General features: G+C 47.1%; 1 protein-coding gene across 2 annotated transcripts; it reads right to left on the reverse strand.

Moving 5' to 3' along the window:
* Positions 1-751: 751 nt before the first annotated feature.
* Positions 752-15,167, reverse strand: lamp1a (lysosome associated membrane protein 1a). 2 transcript variants are annotated; one of them, XM_088912477.1, is made up of 9 exons: positions 14,807-15,167; positions 9,036-9,151; positions 8,544-8,760; positions 7,372-7,533; positions 5,938-6,140; positions 5,474-5,596; positions 3,709-3,775; positions 2,972-3,139; positions 752-2,599 (listed from the first exon to the last, which is right to left on the reverse strand). In XM_088912477.1, exons 1-9 carry the CDS (start codon positions 14,865-14,867, stop codon positions 2,460-2,462), a joined length of 1,257 nt encoding a protein of 418 aa, XP_088768603.1. In that variant the 5' UTR covers positions 14,868-15,167; the 3' UTR covers positions 752-2,459. The 2 variants fall into 2 exon arrangements, with proteins under 2 accessions (XP_088768603.1, XP_088768604.1); XM_088912478.1 differs by lacking the exon at positions 14,807-15,167 and adding an exon at positions 11,206-11,462.
* Positions 15,168-15,612: the final 445 nt, after the last annotated feature.

A 15,612-nucleotide genomic window follows, 5' to 3' on the forward strand; every position in this document is an offset into this window, starting at 1 on the left:
CCTTCAGTAAATGGATAGGATTCTGTGGAACTGGACACAAGAGATTCTTCTCAGGGATTCAGTGGCCAAGTCAAGTCTTTGCAGGAGTTGTTCCACAACTTTTTTTAAGTGTTGAAATTTGTAGGGATATCAATTCCTGTTATTTAAAATTGTAATCAAATGCAAAAAAAAACCAAGAACATAGCTCTCGGCACAGTGGCAGAAGTCAACATGGTTCCCCGTGTTGAAAGCTTGGAACAGATTAAAACAATCTGAAGTAGCTCCACCTGGTATTTCACACATGCTCGTAAGCAAAGTCACTTAAAGAGGAATTTACTGCGGCTTAAATCCCTACAGTGATGCCTACTGCACAGGCAGCAGGGGTCTGGCTTCGGAAATCCTTTAGCCAGAGTATAATTTGACATTTGGTCAGCTATGGTACTGGAGCAGACTAGGAGGCACTGCAGAACACCTTTAAAGCGATGTGTAAACAATTGGAATAAGAGCTATGATAAGTTTTAAATGAAGCCAAATCAGTTGGTCACTGGTGGCTTGACTATGGTCCTTCAGAGCTACAAGGCATTTGAATTTTAAATGGATTCTAAATGACTTCACTTAACATTTCTATACCGATTAGTTTTAAAAGGTGGCTGTAATGCAGATGTAGCCAAACCACACTGTCCAAGTTCAGGCATAAGCACACCACAATATGTTAACATACTGTATACGTCTTGAGGCAGAAAGCTTAGAAATTACACTGAAGGCAGGAAGATCTTTGTCATCCATCTTTATTTACCTCACTGAGATGCATATAGAAAAAGATTGAAGCATTCCCTACAAAAATAAAAAAAAAAATTCACTAGAATGGAATATAATTAATATATTCCAGGGATTAGTGAAAATGGTATTTCACATCTTTTAGTAAGCACCCCATCCACCTGTCCATTCCTCTGCGACATGCACTCTCTCGGGACATGATTTGGGCAAGGGTTAAACACTTCGTCTGTATTAAAACTAGAGCGCATGTTGCGCAACGCAAAGCTCATCGTTTTGACCCGAGTGGCTTTGGAACCTGCAGGCAGCTCGAGAAACAGGGTCTTGAACAGCGCCAGCTCACAGGCTGCAACCCAGGCTCAAGTCAAGACAACTGCGGGAGGAGGGTCAAGACAGGGACTCGCAGTCCTTTACACAGCACCTTTCTTTAAAATGATGCCGAATAAAACGGAGATCTCAGATACAAGCCACCCAGAGGTGCCTGGCGTTGAACACACCTTCATTACAGCCGCTGTCCTGCCGTGAAAGGATGTTTTGGTGTTCTCAAAGTCAACCCCTTTCATCAAGAGTTTCGGGTCCGATAAAGCCACACGATCTCACCGGGCCGAGGGGATCAGGACACTGCTCTCTCACACGAGCGGGACTAACGGCATTAACTTGAACTCCAACAACAAACTGATGGGTGGGGTGGAGGGGGGTACAACAGCCAGCATTGCCAATACTGGTAAAGCCAGGTTAGACATTCAAGAATTCCCTTTTAAGGAGCCTACTAGCCCCTTGGTGTGGAAAAAGAGCAGTCAGTCATTATGTACGTCAACCGAAATACAAAAAAAAAAAACATTCGCTGAACAAAAAGCAAACCAAAATCCTTTTATTAGCATTGTTACCATCAATGCCTGCACGGAAAGTCAAAGTAACTGCAACAAACCCAATAGGAGCAAGAAGGCCTGAGGAGTTATACTGTACACCACATCCAAAAGGGGAACCAAGTCCCTATAACTTAAAGGAGAAAAACCAATCAGAATTGCAAACTGGTGAAGGAAAAATAAACCTTAACAGTTAACACAGCAACGGGGTGCATTTAAAAGGCAGAATTTCCCCACAACTGATAGCTCCTGTGGTGCAATGAAGATTTTTCCTTGACCTGTTCCTGGAACTAGCACTTCCAACATTAGAATTATTCCAAAATTTACAAATTAATGATAAGTGCGTTTTATTTTCTCTAAATAAAATACTGCAAAATTCCTCTCCCATAAGATGGGAAAATAAGTGACAACGTACAAATCAAGATTAGTCAGTTCTTATGGTTTCACCAAAATAACCTGGAATTGTTACAGATTCAAGAGCACGTGTAGCATTACCATATATTAAACAACAGAGCGAGACTCAAGCATATGGGCGCCTAGGATGTATAAATCACTGAAATAGCACTGTTCAAGCAATGCTGGTGTGCTCTCAATACCAGAAGTGCTCACAAATTCAGGTCAAAAAGTGCCAATTCAAAACTGCTGCTCCATCTCATTAATAAATATAGCATTTTCATATACATGTGTCAAGAAGCCAATACCTAGGTCAACTAAAAAAAAAACAAAACTCCCTTACAATGTATGTATAGAATTAAAAGGTCTTGTACTGCGTTCTTCTGAGAGTCTGGTTAGTAAGAGTGGTTGACCGTCCTTTATCTTTGACATCACTTTACGATGTATTTAGATGGTTTGATACCCAGCATGACTCCTCTTCCTTCCAATCAAATATGCAATAAGGACAATCAGCACAAGTCCAGCCAGGGCAGCACCCACTATTATAGGTATGAGCATATTGTCTTCATCCAGCTGGCACTCCTCCACTGCAACAGAAAAGCCCGGGGTTAGGAGAGAGACCTGCAACTACAGCATGAGGCTCGCCTGCATGTCCTCCAGGGGAGAAACGCAGAGCAACAGTTCTGAAGAGGCTACGTGACACTTGATGTGCTTGCACAAGATGCCACTGTTTCTCTTAAGCATAAACCGAATGAACAACCCTATGCATCTTGGAAAATTAATTTCTTTTCTACAGGATGGGGGAGGCGACTCAAAGGACATCCTTTTCCTCTGGAGGCCTTTCGGCAAGACATCCTACACCCCAATCCCGTCGAATCAAACGTTCGCCATGGATCCCGTTGGATAAAAATTACCCAGAAAACAAAGCCCCCCGTTCGGCAGCCTCTGAAGGTTCATACCTGCCCCAAACTGGCTGTTGCTGACCCCGAAGGGCTGGACCTGAAGCCGGAAGGTATTGACGGAGAACCGGTCAGAAACCACCAAGGTCTGCTTCGAGTTGCACATGTAGGACTTCCCCAGGGTGCCTCTTAGGTTGTCCAGGGTGGCGTTGCTCGCGCTGAAGGGGGCTGCGGACACGGCGGAGACAGAAACGCCCGTTACGTCGATGCGCCGATGTGAAACGAAACGGTACGTCTCTACTCTCGGTTCCGCCGATCGCCTCACTCGTTGCACGCAGCCAGATGTGGCGAGTAGCGGCTGTTACAGTGTGGTTGAAATGTGCCACAGCCGCAGAGAAAAAGCGAAGGAGAAGCGGAGAAGAGCAAATTCTTCCCCACCTGAAAAAGGTGGATTTGCTCTCTGGCCCCCCCCCCCCCAACTTGTCAGGGGTGCACAGTTAATGCCCAGGGCCCCCCTTCTCCGACACTGGAAGACCTTTTCTCTTTCTGCGCTCCCAAAACCAGGCAACGCATTCTTTCCATCATGTTCCATCAGTTGCTAGACCCTCTGGAGTGTCTTGGGAGGATCGGCTACTGAAAGCCGAACTCTTGAATTCCAGGAACACCGCCCGTCCTACCTGGCCGCCACTCCTCCCCGACCCCGTTGCCCGTTGCCCGTTAGACGGGGGGAAAATAAGCAGCTACTTTCACCCGTTCAAGTCTGACGATTTTTAAAAGAGCTCAGTAGAGTATCTTACCCGTCATGTCCGGCAGGGACGCATCGACACCGAGAGCACTGAGGTGGTATTTCTTTACTGTAGAATTCTGGGGAAAAAAAGATGCACTGAAGTGTTACCAAACTGGATTCGCCCTCAGGGTCAACATGAGCAGCTGCACATGTGGCAGAAGCCTTGGCATGACCTCGTACACCCGTCTTATCCACCCACCTAAGCTAATGCTTGGTGATCCGTCATTTTGCAGTATTATTTCTCCCCTAATACACACGGTGTGGCTATTGTGAAGGGTTCTATTCATTTTACATCCTAGGTGCCAACTTAAGATCATGGGAATTAAGAAAAGACTGTCCTGTCATTACAGGATGCAAAGGAAAAAGCTATACGTACCTACATTAATATATTACTCTCCAACAAATGCGATTATAAAGATGAGGGCTGGTTGTTAAACAGTTGTGCAATATAATAGCATTAAGGTACATTCCAGCTCAGGCTGCCACAGAGGCAAGAGATTTCAGCATAAATCTGATAGAATCAGGAACTTCACAGTATATATGTAAACACACACACACACACACACACACACACACACACACACACACACACACACACACGAGGTGTTCCAAATGTTAACCCTGCCCCAAAAGCACTGTTGATGCTTGCCTCAAATAAAGCATTGCATATATATATATTAGCAGAACAGATTACACACTGCAGCCTTTAAACACTGGAATTGTTAGAGAAAAGCCTCTGCCCTTAATCAGAAGTGTTACTAAAAAAATACTCAGTAAAGCGGAGAATAAAAAAAGCAAAGGAAGCACTATTAAATCATATTTGCACAAACATGCAAGATATACCACTGATAACCAAATTAATAAAGAATGCTTTAATAAATGAAAATCCTATACTTATATAGAAAATGTGCCATGGACAATGGGAAATGCACAAAAAGTTCATACTAAAAAGCATAGAGAGCGTGCAATTTTAAAGAGGTAGTGCATTCAAAATCTATTTTTAAATATTTAGAGAAGGAAGAGTCCTAGTTATATTTAGTTTATATTCTCTGTAATTTGTCTACCTGCTTGGCTACTAGCAAAGTCAGATTGAACAGATGATGTTTGGAGGGCCTCAGCCTTCAGTCTGAGATTCCGATTCAACCGTAACTAACAAACTATAAAACAGTGACATCTAGCTGTGGCCAGAAGCAAACTGTGCTCTGTGCTGCAGTAATGTGCAAACTGTTTAAAGTATATTTGGAAATTACATTTAGGAATATATGTTTTGAAACAAACAATTCTCTATAATCTTAAAGTGTAAACATAAAATGTAATACAATTCTCAGGAAATCATTTATCCTTCACACACAAGTTCAATAAAATCAGAACAGACAACACCAGATAGGTTCCCTGCAGTGTGCACACGTCCATTTTAAACTGGTTCGTGCTGCCACCTTCTGGATTACACCAGATAAATCAGATTTCATGACAACGCGGGTGAAGGTTTCAGTATCTTTCTGGGGCTCAAGCAACATGTTCCATTTTTATTAACGGGCAGAAAAGAAACATTTCTTTCACAGCGAGAGGCAAAGTTAACCAAGAAAGGAACATTAATTCAGGTGGGAGCAGAAGAAACATCAATAATGCTGGAGTGTTGGTGTGCATGCACTATTGCATGACTATGTTTAAAGTAGTTTATCCACAACATAACTAAAATGAGACATGACTCCCTTTTAAGACGTAAACCTTGCCTTTTGTCAATGTGGGCATTGAGGCACAACTGGGTTGCTTACCAGAGTGAAGGTGAAGGTCAAGTTGGTTCTCTCGTACATCAGAATCAGGGTGGCAGAACTGGCCTCGCAGGACCCTGAGCTTTTGGTGAAGTTGGGCTGGAGGTTCACGATGTCCTGCACAGTCTGCCAAGAGCCCGGGGTTCAGAGTAAACAAACCACACAAAACCAAGCAATGCAATGGAAGACGGCAGACTTTACTTTTATCAGCCTGAGCTTGAGGGAACTTGTCACTATGGTTAATGGCCAATAAACAGTATCGCTAACACTTCTTTCAAAACTGTTTCATCATTGTACCATGGTAAACATCTTTTCCATTTAATCCTAGCCACCACTGTCCACACTCACTACTGAACCTTTGCAGTTGCAGCTGTACAAAAATAAAATCAGGTCCAGTTTTGGGGACTTCACTCCCAGCAGAAGACCAGCCTCCCTGGGGAGGCAGGGAGAGGGGCGGCACACTGTACCTTGTTGCGCACAGCGGAGAAGTAGGTGAAGTTCAGCTGCAGGCCCATTGTAGCCAGAAGGCAGGTGCCGTTCTGATTGGTCACGTTGTAGTTGCCTGGTAAGGGGTTGCCGGGGGCCATGGTTGGTGCTGGCATGGTTGTGACAGGCGTCGTTTTAGGGGCTGACGTTGTGGTAGCGCTGGCATCTGCTGCGCAAACAGTTTCTACAAAAATAAAAAGTACCTTATTGTCCTGCCAATGTGGAATGGTGCATCTTAGCGTACCTTCACATATGAAGCACCCTGATTTCCATCAGGAATACAGATCTAGAAGGCTTCTGAGTTTTATTTTAAAGATGGTTTAACAAGACGTCTTAAAGACCTCTTCAAAATAACTGCTTCAGAGAGGATGGCTAACATACCATTGCCTCTCAACTAATGCTGCAGCCTTTAATTCCCCACTCCGGCCAGCTCAGCTACTCATACTCCTTACAGGCTACTCCAAACTGCTGGCCCAACAACCGTACCACTCCCAGCAACATCGTTACAGAGAAAAATGACAATTAACACCCGTGAAAATGTAAAACTCCACTTTTATACAAGGAGAAGACTAGCTAGTATCTCAAATAAAACTTTCAGAAACCAACAATAAGTACGGTGTTAGGCAATGACTTTTAAAGCGCAACCTGTCACACTAACAATGTTTATTTAAGTGCATGTAAAAATCAGCTTAAGTTCCTGAATTGCTCCATGTTAAGAATGCATTGCCCAACCTTCATGACTTATGACTATAGCTTGTGGGAAGACTGAAGGGTATTTCACACTGCACTTTAACTCACCTTCCAACTATTTTAACTTATGAACAATGGATGCTTCAACCTACTAATGTAATCCAGCTTCAAGAAAGTCATATAAAGAGGTTGATGGGAAAACACTCGTTTCAAAGAGCTTTTTTGGGTCTAAGCCTTAAACCCCAAATCCTTTGTGATGCTCTATGCATTTCTCATATTACTTTAAATGGAATATTCCATCAGAAAACACACCCCAAGCCTTTTCAGAGCGGTTTAATGTTCAAGTGCATGCAACCTATTTTATAATGTGCAAGCCACTGGAATTCTATGAAGACCTTCTTCATTACTTAATCTCACACCCACAGATTAAATAACAGTTCAGACCAGAGCCAATAACACTGGTCTAGAGGCACAGACGCCCACAGGTTTCTCAGATCACACTCAACTCAAACGTCCCACCATCAGGTAAATCGCTACGCTTCAGTAGTTAATCTCAGGTGGAAACATGAGCAGCAGACGGCCTCAGCCCTTAAAAAAAGCCACAGAAGTAAAGTGCACGTTTCACATACTTTGTTTCAGCACTACTTTGCACCATTTCCTTGTGAAGTGTGTGAGGTTAAGGAACCTGACTGAAACGGAGCAAGAAGCACACACAATGCACGTACCTTCTTTGCTGAGGTTAGTGGCTTTTACGTAAGCTTCCACCCTCATGTTCGTGAATGTCACGTTGACACTGTCCATGACCACCCGCGACGTGCTAATACATCTGTAGGTCGTGTTCAGCTGAGCCAGGATACCAGTGGAGCTGCTTGACACGTTCAGTGGATCTGCAGGGAGAAGAGGGGCAGCGAAAGAACATTACACACATTCAAGGGCACAACATTTTAAAGCACTAGCGAAGCAGAGCTGCATTATCTACTACCGGTACAAAAAGTAAAAGTAAATTGAGGTGGAAAGGTGGTTAACATCAAAAGATGCATCCTCAAGAAAAACCTTTTCCACACTAGCACTTGGCCCGGGTCTCAACTTGCTCTACAGTGACCAGGGTCCACATTTCTGGCTGTGTGAAAGCTTCTCCTCATGAGGGTCGAGGTGATCCTCAACCCCCTCGCAGGAGGTCGGCTGACCCAGGTCAAGCGAGGCGAAAGGCTGATCAATACTCGGGCAGATGATTCAGTGTGGAGAAGCCAAGTCCAGCTTACCGGCATGCAACCCAACAAAACTAAACAGTGTTGGGTTTCAAATATTCTTTTAAAAACCTGTACCCCACATTTGTAGCAAATTATTTTTAGTCAGGTACTTAGTTAAAACTGCACTTCCACTTCCGGAAAAAAAGTACTTTGTTCCCACGCTTAAACTTGTCTTTACCCAGCAGGGTTTGTTACTAGTTTGCCCCTTTTGGTACAGGATTTAGGGACCATACACTGAAGCTCACATTTCATTAATGTTATCAATGCAGAAATATTTCTTCACAACCCTGTGGGGGAGAGTTTCTGCCATGAAAATGCGGCTGCTCTGTAAAACAAGACCTCATATGTACAATTAAAAGATGCTTAAATAAATATTCAAAAAGCTATTCGTCTTTGCATTCTCTCTCTGGTCCTGGCTTGCTGGACCTTGTAGAACTGCAGTATGAAACACCTCAACCAACCTGCCTGAAACTGTTGGTAATGTTCAAGTCAACGCAGAAGGATGCGTTTCCAAAGGTATACGAGCAGAGTAACGGAGGGCAGAATTAGCAAGGCTGCAGGAGAACCCAAGTGCCCGTTCTCACTGGCACAGCCCTTCAGTCGGCACGAGCGTCTCGATCACAGTACACCAACATGTTCCCACTTGCCTTTGCTCTTCGCGTCAGGAAAAGTTGCGTTGTCATTGAGGTTGAAGGTAACGTTCAGGGTGCCCACGCCATACTTGGTCTCATTCCTAAAAAAGCCCAGGCTGAGAGAGTGCCCATTTCCAAAGCTGGCTACCAGTAAGGGGGACAGGGAAGTATTCCCACATCTGCTGCTCTTGTCCACTTCTGCTGAGCTGGGCAGGACCAACTGCGCTGTGCCCTGAAAAAAAACAAAACCACAAAGCCCCACAGCACACGTTAACATCAATTTAACTGCTGCAAAACCCAAACAGTAAATTTACTTCAGGAGTGCCTCAACCGTACTCTTCACATTCATGACTTTCATTTTCTGAAGCCTGGGAAACTATCAACACGAGTGCGATTCGCAAGTTACTTAGTCTATCGTTATCCAAGAGGGAGTGCCATGAAGCTCTTGGACCTGTTGCTCAGTTAGGGATGTATGCGAAACGTATCTGTTACGGAATCGGATCATACCATGCCACTGCTAAGGCTATACAGAACGGAGAAGTTAGCCGAGAGGTCAGCTATGATACAGGACACGTTCCCTTCTTTCACCTCCAGAAGCACAGCGTGCACCGGGTGCAGGCAACCTGAAAGACAAGAGAGGGTGATCATTTCAGGGGTAGGGAACGGGCCAACTTGCCACAGAGGACCTGGGGAATACAGGTACGGATGGGCCCCCCGGTGTTTACATAGCAGCAGTCACCAGAGGTTTCTTAAAGGAATTAATCTTCTTGGCTTTTTAAGCATTTGAATGCGTCAGAATTTAACCGGAGTCCATCTAGGGATAAGAAAACGCAAATGTCTCCACATGAAGGGGGGGAAAATGAAAAAGAAAACCCTGCTCAAATTAAGCCCCCCTCAATTACTCCTAGTATTGCCAAAGCAGATTTAGCCGTGTTCAAGGAAATGCCAGTCTGTGATGGAAACACAAGGGGGCGCAACAGACCCCCCACGATGAAGGCAGTAAGCCCAGTCTGAGAGCAACGTCAGTGCGGTGTCCTTCATCTTGACGAAACTGCTCTATGACGGTGTGGAAGCGCGGGTAATGCAGTAAAGCATTGGATTAACTCATGTCCAGAAGGGGATAATTAAAAATCAGCCCAGAGTACACACGAAAGACTTCTTTTCACCAGCAAAAGAATAAGCAGCAAAAGGGACTGAGGTGCTCTACTTTTATTTTGGCAAGTGCACTGTACCTTCTTAACAGTTAAAATGGTCTGAAGAGACTACATCCATCCAAACAGCGCACGATAATGATTTCAGACAGTTGTTTATAAAACCCAACGGTACCATGAGGCAATAAACCATGGGATAAATCTCATGCTGCATTTACTCTTTTCCTGCACCACCCAACTACTTGCTACAAAGCGATCCGAGGCAGCAAGTCTCTAATCACGGACGTGCAGTTCTGCCAGTACTGCACTCACGGTGAATCTGAATAGCAGTAGCTGCTTTGCTCAATCTTTCCAGTAAAGCCCGCCCATGTTACTGTAAACCCAAGAGTCCCACCACAAATTGTGCAATGCACAAATCAGTGTTCCTCTCCAAATACAGAAGCCCTGTCCTCACGTTCAAGCTCAAATTGTAGTGAATGCAGGAGGAAGACATGTGGAACATGACACTGCCTTCCTGCAGTCACACCAACAGCATGACCCTCTGTACTCTGACCCACAGCTGCTGACAACAGCTTTTCAGCCTGAATCACACAGGCAGGATCCAAATGAGGCTTAAAGACATACAAACTGTAAGCTCGGTGTTCTCATCACTCAAGGTACAATGCAATAGCTACAGCAGCACTTTGGAGCAGCTCCTTTGAATCCCAATCCCAACAGGCCTTGAAAGACAAATTCAAATACTTAGTGAGCGTGCTTTGAGCACCAGCTCTCACAGAACCACAAGCTTGGCAAGGAGAGAATGAAGGGACAGCGGAGCTTTATTAGAGAGGAACCAGTTTGACCATGGGAATTTCATATGAAAACTCATCATTCTTTACCATATCTTATCCTCCACATAACATTTCACAATGTCAGTTTGTGCTGCTGAACTGCTTTCTGCAACAGAACTGCCCCCCCCAGCACCCTCCTAGCTTATTGCCACCTTCAAGCTCTGGTCACGTACAAGGGGGCGAGGACTGTACATGTAAACACTGGATACCTACAACCTACATTCACCCACCGATGCTAAACAAAGATGAAAAGATTTCTATTTAGATATAGCTATTACTCCACAATGTGACTCAATAGTGAATTCCTGCAGTCTACAAAACCACGCTATTTCTGTGGAACACTTGTAGGGGCAAAAAAAACTAGTTCTCACACTTCTAATAGTTCTTCACTCGATGATTCCAAGTCTCTTCCTTTAAAAGAAGCTGCACTGAAAAACTTTTCCTCTCATCTCCTCTAAGTGCAAGGCACTGATCTCAAACCTGCTTACAGAGCAGGAGGCACTGTACCAACAGCAGTTCTGGTCAAAGAACAGTTGGAAAAGGAACGCGCTCTGGCCACTAAACAAGATACTGGCTTCCCAGCCGGAGCAAAGCGGCGAACTCGAGGTCAGCCAACAGCTGTCATCGGTTATTCATGCTCTCCTCACACACACACAAACGGCAACAGAACGGCGCATTAAACAGCACCACACTCACCTGAGACTCCTCTACAAAGAGTTCTTCAACACAGGACATGGTCATGAGACGTAAGCTAGACGCCCTGCAGTATTTAACATCCAGCATCCCATCCTGGGAATGTTTTCCGCCTTGGATTTGAATAACTCCAGCTAAACTTGATTAGAGCATTCAAGGAGGCACTTCAAGCGATTTCCCACATGAAGGAAAGTACAGTTCTGCCAGTGCATTGCCAACCTAAATGCTTTAGTGTGCGAAACACCAAATACTAGTCCAGTGATTCTACATTCACCGGACTCCCACAGCTTGAAGTGTTACCCAGCCCTCCATGTCCACAAGATCAATATTGATCAAATGTCATAATGCTCTGGTAGTTTAATCAGTGACCAAGACAGGAGCCAAGCAGAAGCATTCCAAACTTTCCTTGGACAAGGAGTACAAATGGTCGCATTTCAAAACACATCACAGAGACCAGCAGGATTTTGAAAAGGCACCACAGGTCAAGTTTAAATGGATGTTTGACAAAAGCTATAAAATACTGGAGAAGCCCAACCTTTTACCAAAATCCACACACACACACACACACACACACACACACACACACAGAACCGATTCACTCAAATCTTCACCCACGAGCCAATTCCCTAAATTCTCATACATACAGGGGCTAGAAGCAGTACTGGGATAGTACCCACTGCAGAGACAAGGATCTTTCCAAGTGCTTATATACACTGGTTCTCAAACAAGGTTCCATTTTCCAGCCTAAACTAGCACAAGCCAGCTTCAGAAAACAGGCTTTTTTTGTTAGAACTGAAGGAGAGGCTCTTGAAAACTCCCCCTTCTGTCAAGGTCTGACCACCTGGCCTGCAGGATCACACCGAAGGTCAGCAGACTAACCCTGGCGAACGCTCAGAGGGCTGAGGGAGGTGAACAGGCCTAAAACACCGACACGAAGCTACACGGTGTCAGTGACAGGTTTCCAACAACAGCACCGACGACCGAACCCCGTTATTAACCCCCATGTCCAGAGCCCCAGAGACCGTTACAGGTTTAAAGGAGCACACCTCCAGCAAGCAGGATGCAAGGCGCTTGCATGAAGACGTTCCCCTGGCGCCTCCGGAAAACTGTACCCAGAGCAGAAGCCCTCCAGCCTCTACAGAACCGCTGCGGGGGCACACGGCGCACTTATTCTAGATCTCCGCTCCCCTCTCACACCGAGTGCTTCCGGCAGGGGAGAAGAACACCAACAACGATTGACACCACCTTCCCAGCAGAGGCCACGTCCCCAGTCTGTCACACTGGACCGCCGGGATGAGGCCGACCCACCCGGACAAGCACAACCCCCATCACCATCTTCCCACTCAGGAGCGCGCTCCATTGGACCCTCCATCAAAAGCACCCGAGCTTCCATGAAATATTCATAATACTTGCGTTCTAAAAAAAAAAAAAAAAAAACAACCTAAAGTTATTGCACGATTTCTGCGCTGCAAATGGGAACAGATCCATTTCTCCGAGAGCTCTTCCCATCCTTCGGTTCCAAAGCGGCCTCCGGCCCGGGCTTCAGCTCCGGATGCAAGCGGAGAGCTCAGATTTCATATTAACTGCACGTCAAGCGTCACAGCCGACGCAGAACGGTCACGCTAGAACTTCACCTTCAGATCAAAATAAACACTGAACAGGAATGCAGCGCAATGTCACAAAATATCATTTCGGACACAAAAAAAAAAGATCACCAGGCCTGCGTGGGGGTAAGGACTGGTGTGGTAATAAAGAGTGCGCTTCATAATCACGCTGTAATTACGCAAGAAGCAGAAAGCTTTATTTAGAACATTCAATGTCAACAGACTTATCAACCTGTTGCCTCCGAACAACATACCAAAAGGTCAGTTTTCCATACCTGCCTTTGCTTGGAAAGATAAACAACTCTGGCAGAACCAGTTTCAAAATCATCCACTTCACTAAAATAAATAAGGCCTCTCATTCACCACGTTTTCCATCAAGCGCACAGCCCCACCAGACCTGGCTGCCCCTTCACGAGGTCACGACATTAACTAGACACCTGGACAGCTTCACATCTCCTGGGAGGAAGAGAGAAGCGCCTCCTATTTTAAAGGCCTACGTGGAAGAAGCCAGGTGACAAAAAAAAAAGTGAATCTCTGCAGTGTTATTTTTACTACCTGGATCTAATTGAAGCCCAAGATAAGATCACTTTATTGACCATATACAATTTCTTGTATTAGGAATTTGTACCCCAGCTTGCTCTCCTTGAGACACACAGACAGGGAGAGAAGCTGGGGGTCAGAGTGCAGGGTCAGCCATTTATACAGCACCCCTGGAGCAGTTGGGGTTAAGGGCCTCGCTCAGGGGCCCATCAGAGTAGGATTCCTCTGCCGGCCGCGGGATTTGAACCAGCAACCTTCCAGCCACAGAGTACAGATCCTGAGCCCCAGAGCCACCGCACCGCCCTGTATGTTTGCAGGGCATCGTCACTTCTGTCACGAATCGTGTCCGTCACTGGTGGACTGTCAAAACCCAGGGTCCGTCTCCTTGGGGCGGGTTCACGCGTGGAGCCCAGTGATATCGGAGCAGCTCAAATCGTGCGTGAACACCCCTTTCCCCGGGAAACCGGGCCAGAACCCGGCACCCACTACGCGCATTTCAAGACCTTAACGCTTAATCGCCTCCTCCGAGAAAGCAGGAACCTTTTGGTTTTGTTTTGGTTTTGTTTTTTTTTTTACACCCGGGTAGGCACGCACTCCGGTGATTGGAAAGGCGTCAGCGCCAGTAAGTCCAAGCTCGAACCGGAACCGGCGTTTTTTTTTTTATTTGGTTATTAAACGTCGTTCACGGCTCGCAGAAGACGGTCAGCCAGCGAGCCCCCTCCCTCTCGGGTCGGGTGCCGCCGCAGGGCGAACAGCGAGGCCACTGTGCTGCTGGAGCTGCTGCTGCTGCTGCTGTTGTTGTTGTTGTTCCTCGTCCTCGTCTTCCACCGAGCGCCTCTGCCGTCACGTGAGGCGACGCCGAGACAATGGACCGGCCGCGCGCCGCCCCGCTCCCTCCTCGCGCCCGCGGCCAGCAGGCGGCTCGCTCGCTCGCTCGCACCTGAGCGCCACCGACGTCGCGACTTAACACGACCGGGGGGGGGTTCAAAACAACCCGGCTGCACCCTCCTCCTCCTCCTCCTCTTTTTAATGCAACACTCAATGTCAAAAATGTTATTTTATTGGGACGTTATTTCTATTAAAAAGAAAATAGAAAGCAGGCTCCGTTTCGCTGCTGGCGTTCCGGCAGCTTTCTCTTCACGGTGCTACGTACCCTCCTTGAAAATGCCACTGCTCGGCTACTTAAAGACGCGCAATGTCAGGTTTTATTTTTTGAAACATGGGGAGTGGGGGAGGAGAGAGAGAGAGGGAGGGAGGGAGAGAAGAGAGCCTAGCGCTCTGGCTAGCTGGCCCGGTCAATCCGGTACGGACGGCCAAACCAATTACACAGCAGCCGCCGGGTCTCCTAGAGAAGCGCGTCTCGTCCGAGCCCGGCTCCGGCTCCGGCTCCGCTGCGCCCTTGTGTCGCACGAAACAACCGGGCTGACGCACGGCTTCCACGCACGACCACCGCCACTCACCCAGCAGAGCCAGCAGAGCCATCCCGGCGAGGAAAGTGCGTTTGCCGGAGCGCTGGGCCATGTCGTCAGAGCGCGGCTGACACGGTAGATCACGCAAGACACGGTCCCCGTGGACTGGGACAGCTGACGAGACAGTCACACGCAGGGGCCTCCACGCCGCCGAGCCACGCACTGCGCCTCCTTCCCACTCGTCCTGAGCTGTATCCCCCTGTTTTCGTCTCAGCCTCGCACTCCGAAGGCGATCGACCCGGCCCAGACCCGCTCGCAGAAAGCCGTCTCTCTCTGCCTCTGTCCGCCGCTGTACCAGGAAGACGCTTCCCAGTCACGTGAGGCCCCTTTAAGCCCCCCCCCGCGCGCCCCCGCGCGCGGTCACGTGAGCCCGGGACCGCGCCGCCCTCGCGAGAGCCTCGCTCTCCGGGGGGGGGCTGGAGCGTCTTCCTCGCCGTGTCGCGATCGTAAAGTTGGGAGTTGGAAGACTTGCGGGGATGTTGGACACCCCCCCCGGCTGCGGTGGTGTGTGTGTGTGTGTCTGTGTGTGTACGCAGGGTCTTTTTCTTCTCTCTTGGTCGGGGAAGGACGCCTTTGACACAAAACTAGACTCATACAAACAGCGCAGTGGGGCTCGGGCACCGACCTCCCCCCTCCTCTCTCTCAGCTGCTGTGTGACCATGAGTGTCCCTCTCGTCAGCACCAACGCGCACGGACCAAAAGAAAAAAAAAGTGTGTTTTTGAACACAGGTTTTGTATTGTAACGCTTACGGCCGACAGGTACTGTGTAAGAGCCGGCGTACCAGAGCAGGTGACGT

The sequence above is a fragment of the Atractosteus spatula genome, chromosome 4, assembly GCF_055471065.1.
Source record: "Atractosteus spatula isolate fAtrSpa1 chromosome 4, fAtrSpa1.hap1, whole genome shotgun sequence".
Lineage (NCBI taxonomy): Eukaryota > Metazoa > Chordata > Actinopteri > Semionotiformes > Lepisosteidae > Atractosteus > Atractosteus spatula.

Excerpts from the sequence above, each read along its gene's own strand:
- lamp1a (XM_088912477.1), bottom strand. The coding sequence starts at position 14,867 with ATGGCCCAGCGCTCCGGCAAACGCACTTTCCTCGCCGGGATGGCTCTG. Across the intron at positions 9,152-14,806 it reads GGCTCTGCTGGCTCTGCTGG|GTTGCCTGCACCCGGTGCAC; the intron begins GTGAGTGGCGGT and ends CTTGTCTTTCAG. Across the intron at positions 3,140-3,708 it reads GTCCCTGCCGGACATGACGG|CCCCCTTCAGCGCGAGCAAC; the intron begins GTAAGATACTCT and ends CCGTGTCCGCAG.